This window comes from Nannospalax galili, unplaced genomic scaffold (genome assembly GCF_000622305.1).
Source record: "Nannospalax galili isolate Female #2095 unplaced genomic scaffold, S.galili_v1.0 scaffold11, whole genome shotgun sequence".
In the NCBI taxonomy this organism is placed as follows: domain Eukaryota; kingdom Metazoa; phylum Chordata; class Mammalia; order Rodentia; family Spalacidae; genus Nannospalax; species Nannospalax galili.
In genome coordinates, this window is record NW_008330735.1 from 7,157,863 (window position 1) to 7,170,579 (window position 12,717).

At 40.3% G+C, this 12,717-nt stretch overlaps 1 protein-coding gene across 1 annotated transcript in view; it reads right to left on the reverse strand.

Moving 5' to 3' along the window:
* The window catches only part of Fbxo3 (F-box protein 3), a 39,124-nt gene extending 29,190 nt beyond the window's left edge, over positions 1–9,934 (reverse strand). The window contains exons 1-3 of the mRNA XM_008851679.3: positions 9,772–9,934; positions 7,333–7,422; positions 2,837–3,000 (exon numbers count right to left, since the gene is read on the reverse strand). Of these exons, the coding sequence (XP_008849901.1) occupies positions 2,837–3,000; positions 7,333–7,422; positions 9,772–9,875 (358 nt within the window). The 5' untranslated portion in view covers positions 9,876–9,934. The remainder of the gene's footprint in view (positions 1–2,836; positions 3,001–7,332; positions 7,423–9,771) is intronic.
* Positions 9,935–12,717: the final 2,783 nt, after the last annotated feature.

Here is a 12,717-nt window from a genome sequence, read left to right on the forward strand (position 1 = left end):
CTATGAGATGAGAGTACTAGTAATAAATCTGGACTTGGAAATTATAGCCCATAAGCTAAATTCTTTTTACTGGAACCCAGATACCTCCGTTTGTTTATGTATTGTCTATAGCTGTTTCCCAGAAATAACAGTTTAACAACAGGGTTAAATAGCTGTGACAAACACCATGTGTCCCACACAACCTAAAATATTTACTATGTGTTCCTTTTAAGAACAAGTTTGCCAACCCAATTGTTAAACTCACAACTCTATAATTCTAAGCCAACTTAGAAGGAAAATAAGAAATTTGAAGATACATGATTAAGGACATCAATACACAGTTTTAAGATGCTCCATACAAATTATCCTAAGACCCAGTGCCTATTTGTGCATTAATTTTTCTTTTTTACTTGACACCTTTATAACCTTAAAATTAATCAGGACTATGGCACCTGAGATCAGTAGCTAAGTTCCTAACTTAGTTATAAACTCCTAAGTCTAGAGTTCCTAGCTATCTGTAGATATCCTAGTGTTTTTACCTTATTCCAAACTCATGACAAACCCTGACAACTGGCATCTTAGCAGTAAAGCAGAAGTGGTTAAGGAATCTGACAGCTTAACCATCAACTGCTCAGTATAGAACAGAGAGTGAGGAGCCTAGGAATGCCAAAGGAAAAAGAAAAAGGAGCTTTAATTCTGTTCCTAAAAGAACAACCATTTCTACAATCTCATATTCCAAATGTACTAATATGGACTGACCCTTAAAGAGACCTAAGATATTCTAAACAAAACAGGCTAGGTCCTCTCCCTTCAGTCACAACCAATGCGAAGATCACACCTCCAGAACGAACCCTCTATTAATTCCTGGCTTGTCTTTCACTTTCTGATGGCAAACTTGGTCCTTTATGCCCTAAATACTGTCACTATAAAATGAGAATAACTGCCTTCCTTACAGAATTTTTGCAAAGTAAATGAAGTAACATAAAATATTTAGTTTTAAAAAGAAAAAGAAAAACATTTAGTTTAGTGTCTAACTTTGTGCTTGATAGTGATAAGCTATTATCTATTTTACTTATCACCACTAAATACATTTTCAAATTATTGTCTTCTTGAAGTAGTTTATCCCACATACCAGGTGAATATTATTATTCATTTCTTCCTACAAAATAAGCTGTTAAAATATTAGGAGTACTTTTCTTTAGTGTTCTTCCATTCCATCTACTAAAATCATTTTATTCTACACTTTCTAGCCATTCAGATTTAAGCGCCTTGTCACGAAATCATGGTTTGTCTGAAAGTGAAATATCTGCATGGGAAATTACAATGGAAATCTGAAAGGTAAAGAGGGAGTGCTATTTCAAGAAGACTAGGTCTAAGGAAAAAGAATCAAAAAGGACTGATGCCAATTTAGGTTAGCAAAATCAAAACATGTATATAATTCATTTTAGTAAGTCTGAAAAAAACTTAGGAGTGTAAAACAGATAAGCAATAATACATCTATGTATTCATAGACATTAATAAACAAAGCAGATAAAGGGAAATAACTTACTATTTTATTTTTTTGTGGGGGGATTATTTGGTATTTTTTATTTTGAGATAGGGTCTACTTGTAGCCCCAGCTGGCCTAGAACTCACTGTGGACCAGGCTGGTCTCGGTCCCATAGAGATCTGCCTGCCTCTGCCTCAAGAGTGCTGGTATTAAAGAAGTGGGCCACCATGCTCAGCTAACTTGTTACTATTCTAATCAGAATTAAGACAATACAGTAGAAAGAACACAGATTCTGGGGTCAAAGAGCTTTCAGCTCAAATCTTAATTTTACTACTTTCTAAGTGTCAAGAAGTTTTCTTCACTCTATGTTACTCTCACACTTTTAAAGAACCAAGTTCCTTCCAAACATTAAATGCCAAACACTTATGTGTCCTGAAAATAGGAACAGGTATTGATAAAGCTTTCAATTAAAAAATAATCTTGGGATAGAAAAATGGTTCAGAAGATAAAGTACTTGCCACACAAGCTTGAGGACTGTCATTTGGATCCCCAGAACCCACATAAAAACTAGGTAGGTGAGGCAACCCACCTGTAAACCAACAATTGGAAGGCAGAAATAGGAGATCCCTGGGATAGGATGGCTAGCTAGACTAGCTAAATCAGTGAATTCTGAGTTCAGCGAGACACCCTGCCTCAGTAAAGTGGAGAGAATCAAAGACAGCCAATCGAGGTCAACCTCTGGCCTCCACAGATATACACACATATGAGCATGCATACACACTACAAAATAATCATCTTCAGGACTAGAGTAAAGCTCAATAGTAGAATGCTTGCCTAGAATGCATGAGGCCCTGGCTTTGATGCTCCCCATTGCAAAAAAATAAAAATCAATCAAAATGGTCAATCTCAGCTTGGTTTCTTTATAGGAAACATATATAAGGAAGTTCAGCTTTTTATTTTAATAACCATATGGGTAAAAAAGAACACAATCCTTTTTAACAGTATCAGTATTTTACTTCCTTGGCTGGTAAAATGTGAATGGTAAATAAGATGAGATCAGATTAGCACAGGTATAGGGAGGATTCAAAGTTTAATCTATTTATACAGATAGTAACTAAAATAAGGGGAGCCCCCCCAGGGCTGGAGAGATGGCTCAGAACACTGGCTGCTCTTGCAGAGGACCCGAGTTTGATTCCTAGAACCCAACTGTAACTCCAGTTCCAGGGAAATCCAATGCCCTCTTTCTGACTTCCGAGGGCATTTCACAACATGGGTGAATTTAAAATACATGCAGGCAATACACTCATACACATAAAAATAATAGTAAAATATTTTTTAAAATAAAGGGGGACCCCATATTTCTAATACCTTTCAGAGACAAAACCATCCGAGGACACCTGGGCTCCAAATATTTCTTGAGGTCATCCCAGGCCTTTTTAATAGCAGCATAATGGTCAATATATCTTCCTACATCTGAGTAAGTATCTATGAAGAGAGATTTCCAGCACTGATTCTTCCGTGTTTTCTCTTCCCTAAATAGATTTTAAAAATGAGATTAAAATCTTTTGAAATGATATTAACACATCTCTTTTTTCCCCTTTTTTTTTTTTTTGAGAAAGGGTCACATGCAGCCCAAGCTTTCCTTGAACTAGCTATGCAGTTAAGGATACCCTTGAGCTTGTGGTCCTCCTGCACTAGGATTAGAAATGTGTGCTACCATACCCAGCTTGGCACATATTTCCGACATTTACCAACACACTTTATTGGGAGTTTGTGAGAACTTTGCCTTTTTAAATTCCTCTTTAACCTATGTCAGCCACAAATGGAGACTAGATAGCAAAAAGTAATATATAACATCAAAAACTGTAACAGGAGTCACTGCTGGCATGGTAGGATTATTAGTCACTTATTTTCTTACTTTCTACTTAATTTTTTCCAAGTTTCCTAATTCTTAATAAAATATATGAATAGTATGTTGGTACAAATTTTAACTTACTCTTGAAAATACACTAATTGAAAATAAACTGATTGAGGTAGGGTCTCATGTAGCTCAGATCAGGCTGGCTCAAACTTGCTATGTAGCCAAGGATATCCTTGAACTTCTGATCCTCCTTCCTCTACCTCCCACATGCTGGGATTACAGGTGTGTCACCACACTGACCTCAATTATAATTTTAAAAGGCAAGTATAGTCATCCTATTTTAGAGAATATTTAGAATATAATGACAATAATATTGGTCCAGCACATCTATATTAGATCAGAGAATCACAAATCATCAAAACAAATACATGAGCCAGTATTTTTACTTGCCTACAAGTCCATAAACATTTGTGTTTATGGCCAAACACTTGGCCACTAAGGACATAAAAAATAGGGCACATTTTTGCCTTCAAAAAGTAGACAGTCTAATCAGGAACAAAAAGAGTTCAGCTTTTTTTAACAAAAAACTTGAGTCAGAAGTAGAAGATAAGCAGTCACAAGGTGCTTTAAGGTGCCATAAAATGAGCTTGCACTTTTTCCTATAGAAAATGGAGAGCTACTAAAGGCTTATAAAAGGGAAATTTAAAGAGAATTTGGTTGTGGTTATGGTTTGAGAAGTGGGGGTAGACTTAAGAGGTGAAAACCATAGACATCAGAGAGGAGTTAGGAAAGTTCTGCAGTAGCCCATGTGATAAACTGAACAAAAGCTATGGTAATAGGGAGATATCAAGAAATACAAAGCACAAACCAAGAAAGTCTGGTAATTAAGTGAACGTAGATAAAGAGAGAAGGCCCAAGATAATTCTTATTTCTCGCTAAGCTGCCTGGATGGATGGTGGTGTCAGGAAGTCAAGGAATGGAGGATAGGTTTAATATAAAAGAATAAATCAGGATAAAGGTGCTTTGTTTTCTGAAACCGTCTGCATGGCTCAGGCTAGCCTCAAACTCAGGATCTTCCTGCCATAGCCTCCCAAATGTTGGGATTATAGGAGTATGCTACCATGCCTGGTTCCAAGTGGGTTTTTCGTTTAGATTTTTGAAGGCGTAAGGAGGGAATAAAGCGATTTTTGTTTGTTTTGTTTTAATCATGAAAAAATGTCAGTATATTTCACTGGAATGCCAGAGAGCAGCCTGAGTTATTTTTTAAAATTATTTATTTAATAACCAATAAATAGAAGCATTTCATTACAACAGCATTGACATTTTCAATACCAATTTCCAGAGTTAAGACGCATCTCTTTCAAAATTGGCTGTAATTTTTTATGTTTATAGTTGAATACAGTTATACATTATTTTACTCAGTATAAACCCTATAAGATATAAAATTGAATGAAGTTTTAACCTTTAAAAAAGATCTCCATTTCATTATTAAAATATACTGTTTCATACAGAAAAACTCATTTTTAATGCAACTAACACTTGTTTGTACATGCGTCTCTAATCTCTATACTACAAATGAACCTACCATTTGACCCAGTTATACCACTCCTTGGCATATACCCAAAGAACTCATTCTATTGCAGAGACACTTGTACATCCATGTTTGTTGTTACTCTTTTCACAATAGGTAAGAGATGGAAGCAACCTAAGTGTTCTTCAACTGACCAGTGGATAATGAAAATGTAGTTCATTTATATGATGGAGTTTTACTAATCAGTAAAGAAAGATGAAATCATGAAATTTGCAGGTAAATGGATGGAACTAGAAAATGGATGGAACTAGAAATTGTTATACTAAGTGAAGTAACACAGACTCAGAAAAACAAATGACGTATGGTTTCCCACATATGTGGATCCTAGCACCAAATCCTTATAAGTGAGTATGATTCCAGACATAACTATAGGAATCAGGATAATGAAAAGGAACCAGGGAGGTAAAGGAAAAGAAAGAATCTGAAAGAGAACAGTAGGAAACAGGTGTTAATAAGGGAAATATGGATAAAAATTGAGAGAAATCTTGGGGATAAAGTGAAAGAAGGGGCTCAAGAGAGATGGGACCATAGGAGAAGGGTATTAAGGGAGATATGGGAAAAATGGGGGCACTTTAAATGGGGAAACCATGGTGGAAGGGTTAGACAATGAGAGAGATAAATAATGCCTAGCTAGTTTTAAAAAAAGAGGAAACCATATTAGTCCAACAACCTACTGACAAATTATACATAAAGTGATTTATTAATATAAGTAATACATAGACGTACTATCAAAACTAAATAGTACAAAAGAAGAGGGTTGAGGTAAGTGTAGCTCAATTTGTGCAGTGTTTGCCTAGTATGAGAGAAGCCCTAGGTTCAAGCCCCAGCACTGACAAAATTAGGAAGGTGCGAAAGAACTTGTGGTTCAAAAAAAAGTTTTCATTTCTAAGCCCAACCTCTCCGAAGAAACAAGTTATTTATGGAAGTATATTTCTAAATCCTTATACCTCTGGTTCTTGATTTACCAATTTTTTTTCCCTTTTTTTGGGACAGGGTTTCCCTGTAGACACAATGCCTAGAACTTGATATGTAGACCAGGCTGGATCAAATCTGCTTACCTCTGCCTCCCCAGCGCTGGGATTAAGGTATGCACCACCATGCCCAACTTTTGATTTACCAAATTTCCATGTATCTGGTAATGCTCCAAAGTGGAGCAAAGATGAGGATATATCAATACTTAAAATTCCTCCTTTCACCAGACACAGTGGCATATGCCTTTAGTACCAGCATTTGGGAGGCAGAGGCGGGTAGATCTCTTTGAGATCAAGGTCAGCCTGGTCTCCATAGCCAGTTCCAGGCCAGCTGTGGCTACAGGGAGACCCTGTCTCAAAAGAGACAAAAAAAAGAAAAAAGAAAAATATCCTCCTTTCCTATTCTTACTCCTCTGAATGCTTGATAGCTATTGTTGACTTTTACTTTGGAAGAACTAAAGCTCATTGTCTTAAACATTATGCTTAAACCTACCCTTCTTGCTCTACCAACTTTAGTATGCCCAACTTCCCTCAATCTAAGAAAAGATGTTATGATTCCCATCTTTCCTTTCACCTTTGCCAAACCTATCACCTACATTTTTATTTTGGTAATATGTTAACATTTACTGAACCCAGTAACAGAAACTAGAATTAGAGAGGACAAGCAGAACATACTAGTATTAGGGTCAAAAATCTGTATGTTCTCTGCTAAAGGTTGGGCTGGGGAGAGAAGCAGAGGTTCAGAAGGACACTGAAAATATAGTTAACTAGTTCTAGTGGAGAATGGCTATAGTTTACAACAATTTAATGTGCATTTTATAACATATAAAGAACTAAAAGAAATAATTTGAAAGGTCCCAATACAAAGAAATGATACATATTTTAAAGATATGTATGAAAATGGAAAGTCAGGCATGGTGGCACACACCTTAGCCCCAGAGCTCAGGAGACAGAAGTAGGTAGATCCGATCCAGCCTGATCTACATATATCCAGGCCAGCTGGGGTTGTAAGACAACCCTATCTCAATAAATAAATAAATGGCAAAAAAGGAAAGGAGATGGAAATACTAATTAGCCTGATTTGACCATAAAAAGTTGCATATGTATACTGAATTATACTCTATCCTATAAACATGAACAATTCCTGTATATAAATTAAGAATATAAAGTTAAAAATTTACCCTAGTGTCAAGTGTGATGGCTCATTCTTGTAATCTCAGCAAAAGAGAGGCTGAAGCAGGACTGCCAGAAGGGCAGCCTGGGCTACATACCAATTTTTAGGCCAACCTGGGCTACATACTAAGTTTCAGGCCAACCTGGGCTACAGAATGAGATCCTGTCTCCAAGAACAACATAAAAATTTACTCTTAAAAAAACAAAAACAAAAACAAAAAACCCACACACATCCCACCCTACATGCACATCTTCACAGAATACTTACTCAGATATCAGCCAGTATTTTTTGCAATGTCTTCTCCACAGCGGATCATGACTTGATAGCTGGTTAAGTCTTCGACTGACATAGCAACAACTGGCAGTAAGCAGATTCATAGAATAAAAGGGAAAAAAAACAGAAAGATTAAAAGTCATAGTTAAATTGTGTTTGACTCCCTTTATTTTTCTTATATCCTCTCATGACCCTTATAACTGCAAAACAGTATTTTCTAAAACCTATTTGTGTTAGCTAGCCAGACTGCCTTGTGATTAGTAAAGGAAGTATCATGCAATCTCAGATTCAAACTGTGCAACTGATATACATCAAAATCCCAATGGATTAATACAGTTTAACCCAACACACTTGAGGAAATATGCACCAAAACTGTCACGGCTTGGCAACGGGCTCAACATTGGCATTTGGCAGAGCTGGGCTATACTGTGCAAGAAAGAAGCTGCAGTGCGCTGGACATGTGCAGATAAAAATAGAACTGGATTCCACTAATTTCCACACACATTTATGGAAGGGTAATGTCACCTCAGCTTAAAATTCTTATTACTACCTAAAGCATTTGAAATAAAAATCTGTTCTTACAAAATGCTATATGATTTCACCAGCCACACCTCATCCAGTGTGCCTGTGAGTCACTACCATCTTCGGCCAAAACAGCCTTCTAGTTCCCCACACAGACCATGCCATTGTTAACAAACCCATCGACCTCCAAACGCGAGTCCCTCCACCAGGACATAACTGTATTCTGTCATACTTCACATAAAGCTGCTCCTTCTACTGTGAATTGGTCATCTCTTCCTCTTCATTCCTTAACAGAGCACTCTATTATAATTTCCTTCCTTGCACTTAGCACCTCTTGCAATTATGTATTTCACTTTCTATTTTGTCTATAGTATGTAAGTTACACAAGAGGGACCTTACCTGTCTTGTTCACTATTGCATGCCTACATTTAATGGGCACACAGCTCTCACACACACACACACACACACACACACACACATCTACTGAATAAATACAAAAATAATCCATATATTCTAGGAGTGCACACACTAGCCATTATGGCATAAATTCTGTAGATGAAATAAGGTGGAGAGTTGGGTTGCCAAGTTAAGGCAAGGCAATGCCAGAGCTTGTACAACAAAAATGTATTAAATGCCTGCATGGTATGCTGGCGGAGGTCGGCTGTAGCTAGAATGGACTGTGCAGATATGATAGTGGAGAACAAATAAGGCCTGAAAGGCCTTAGATAATACACCATATAAGGGCCTTAAACGCTGCAGAAGTTCAGGCTACAGCCTGTAAACAAGGGGTGTATCATAGACTTTTACAGAGAATGAAAGTCAGATTCCTTTTGGGAAGATTACCCTGGCAGCAATCAAAGGTAAAGGGCTGTCTAGATAGGAAGAAGTAACAGCAATAGAATTAGTTCGGATCAAATCAATTTCAAATGGAATAACCCTTCCTAAAGTAAAACCTTTTGTAAGGAAAAGCCTGAGTAGGGGAAAAATGCATTTTCTAGAAAAACAAGAGTGTAATGAGGCACTAGTACAACTCGGAACTCCAAGAAACCTGTACTTCTAGAAGGACCCTTAAGAACACAGGATACAGTCATCAAATGGCTAGGATCCAATAATCAATCAAAACCCAAAAATCTTGACTTCCCATCTATAAACATAAATGGTAGCTCAGGAAACCCAGTGTGCTGCTGTCAAGGATGTAAACAATCCTGACATGGAGGAGAGGGCGGGAACCGGAGCACAGCAAGCAGCGTCATTTCTTCTGCTACGCCAGAGGGTCCCAAGTCTTGGAAAGAGCTGGGTTTTGGGCCACCCTGACTAACAGGCGGTGTTTACTTTTGCAGCCGAAACTGTTAATGTAGGAATCCGTGGGGTAACAGCAGTCACCTGTACCGCCTCACTAGAACTCAGTACCAAAGCACAAAATCCAACCACCCACTGGAAGACGGAAGACCGACGGCCAAACAATTTGCAAACACAAGACAAAGTGCATGCCCCGAATGATCACGATGCCAGGGGGAGCCAGAAGGTCGCGGCCTCCCTCCAGACGTCCTCAGCCCAACCAGATTGAGCGTGGGCCGGGACCTTGAGGTGTCGCCGGAGCACCGCACCGGGGGCGCCAGCTCTGTCCCCGGGATCAGGGCCTCCCAAGGCCTGAGGGAGAGGACGCTAGTCCGGGGGGACCTGGGGCCTGCACAGGACGAACGCCTCAAGGCCAAGCCCTGCCTGTCGCGTCTCCCTCAGCCTCGCAGGTGGCCCTGAAGGACAAGGGTGTCACTTTCGGGTGCAGCCGGAGGCCGCCTCTAAAAAGCGGCCGCGGGAGTCGGGATCCAGGGTGCGACTCCGGCCTCTTCCCTCCCGGCCTCGCCGCCTCCTGCCGTGTCCCCATCCCAGTCACGAGCACCACCCAATTACTTGATTAGGTCTCGGTAGTCCACGAAGGATAGGATGAGCAGCAGAGGGTCGGTGGGCAGGGACTCCAGGGTCAACGGCAACGGCTCGGCGTCTAAGGCCGCCATCTTGCCTGGCCCGCAGCACCCCGGCACGGCCCGGCCCCGCCCCCGCCGCCCAAACTGCTCCACAGCGGCTCTGACGGCTGAGTTATGTAACCGTCACCTGGCCCCGCCCCGAAAGACCACGCCTCCTCCGCGGCCTGCGCAGCTGCGCGCTGGGTTCTGGGTGCGGTGCGCTGCTCTGCACTGCTCTTTTCGATCGGTCCCCTTTGGAATGCCTCCTGTCACATTCCCACCCCTAAACTGACCCAGACTCCTGTCAGTGTGTTCCGGGTCTTCTGACTCTGTTCTCCAGGCAGTTAACACACCGTATCCTCAGAAGCCTCCCTTCAAGCCTCACACTACACTAACACCCTCTGGCTTTGGACTCCCAATCCCGAAAGACAGACCGGGGGAGGGGGTGGTACTGGGGAAGGCTCTTTTCTCCAGTTTAGAAATGATCAGCAAGGGCGTAATTTTACCACCACCCACCAAGCAAAAGCCTCCTACTATAGATTAAATACGTTAACTTTTGGGTAAATTCCTTGTCCAGAAACCCAGGAAATATTACTTTCCCAAACCTTTACCACCAGTTTTTTTTTTCCCAGAGAACGTTTCTCCCAACTACTTAGGAAAGTGGATACAGACTTCCTCACCTGCTGAGTTTCTGTCAGTTGCTGTTAGTTAACTTGGTTATCATGGAGGTCGAAGTAAAGTATAGAAATGGATTTTTATTTTTACTTCTTTATTTTGGTACAGTTTTAGTACCCCAAGTGTGAGGGGCTGAACTCTGAAACCTCAGGAAGGCGTGGTTAAGGCAGGAAGATGTTGTTCTTCAGCTTTGCAAAGATAGTATTAAAGTAGGAGTGAGAGAAATGTGATGGATTTTGTGTCAACAAATACATTTCTTCTTTTCTCTTGGCTTCCCAAGAGCAGTATGGCATGAGGGGCTTGGGAAATCAAAAAGACCTGGACTTGACTCACTTATTTTACTTTACTAGTAGTGAAATGGTGTATTATCCTCGTCTGACCTCTGTGAATTGGTCCTCATCTCTAGAAACCACCTCTTCTACCATGCATGGGTTAAAGATAATAACCCCGGGAGCTGGAGAGATGGCTCAGTGGTTAAGAACACTGGTTGTTCTTGCAGAAGACCCGGGTTTGAATCCCAGCACCCACATGGCAGCTAACAACTGCCAGTACCTCCAGTCCCAGGGGATCCAACAGCCTCTTCTGACCTCTGCGGGCATTGCACGACATGGGTGCACTTACCTACAACATGCAGGCAATACACATAAAATAGAAATAATAAATAAAAATTTTTAAAAAATAACCCTTGTGTAAAGCCCCTGGCTAGATGCTCAATAAATGTTAATCTTCCAAACCTATACATATAACAGTCACCTGGTGACTGACTATACACATCTTAAAGAAACTTTTCTGTTCTTAAATTTATTTACAGGGCTGGCGAGATGATTCCATGGTTAATAGCACTGCTCTTGCTGCTATTGCACAGGACCTGGGTTCAATTCCCAGAACCCACATGGCAGCTAACTGTCCATAACTACAGTTCCAAGGGATCAAACACCCTCTTCCTGGCTTCTGTGGGCATTGCACACACGGGTGCAGTTACATGCAGGCAAAACATTCATATACATAAAAATAAAATCAGTTTTTAAAATTACATTTATTTACCTATGTATTCATTTGCTTTATGTGTGACAGGGGCTATGTGTGTGTGGGCCTGTGAAGGAAACTGGTCACCTGTGGAAGTCAGTGGACAACTTATTGGAGTTGGTTCTTCTATCATATAATTCCCGGGGCCAAACTTGGGTTGTCAGGCTTGGTGACAAGCGCCTTTACCCCTTGATCAAGGTCACCCCCTGGAAATGAAACCTGGAGAAGTTTTCTCCCAATTACTTATTAAAGTTGGTATGATCTCCCTTGCTCCCCTCCAAAAGTTCATTTTCTCAATTCACCACACCATTAATACTTTATAACTCTGCCCTAGGAAGCAAATAGCCACTGCGTACATCTGTGTGCTTCCAAACTTATTATGTGTATACTTTGTAGAGTATTTATTGAGTTGGATTCCAGTTAGCTGCTTTCTGTTGTCTCTATAAACTGTAAACTCTAGGCCTTACTCAACCTTGTAACATCAGAGCATTCAACAAATGAACATTTAAATTCAGTTGACTAAGGACAGAACAGTCTTTTTTTTTTTTCTTTTTTTGAGACAAGGTCTCCCTATGTAGCCCAGGCTGGCTTCAAATTCACTCGCAGTGTCATCTTCCAGTCTCTCAGCCTCAGCCTCTTGAGTGCTGAAACTGTAGGCATGCAACACTGTGTCCAATTCAGACCAGTTATTTCTACTAAGCTATAACCTAATACAAAGCATGAAGTTACCCTTCCCAGGTCCAAGACGGGGACACTTAATTGGTTGGGGCACAAAATTTAAGAGGGGTATTAGCTTTGTAGCTATTTCCTCCAGTTGAAACATTCTCTACTGAAGGGAGGAGGGAAACTAGTAAGATTCAGGAAGTGAAAGATACAATGCTCAGAAAATTCCTTCCAAGACTTAGCCGGCATCCCACACCCATACATCCAAGGTTATATAAGCAATATTAATTGCTACTGAGAGGAGAGACTGTCCAAACAGCTGTGCTACCTGCAAATCTTGCTGTTGCTTTCATGAGCTGTCATGCAGGCTAGGTGGACTTTTGGTGATGCAGCTGCCTTCTTTACCCATGTTTCTGTAAATAATCATTCACTCATAGCTTTAGGTATCAATTTGACACATTTGGGTAGAGGGTGCCGTATTGGGAAATCGCCTCCATTGGACTGGCCTGTGGCCACGTCCATAGGGCAT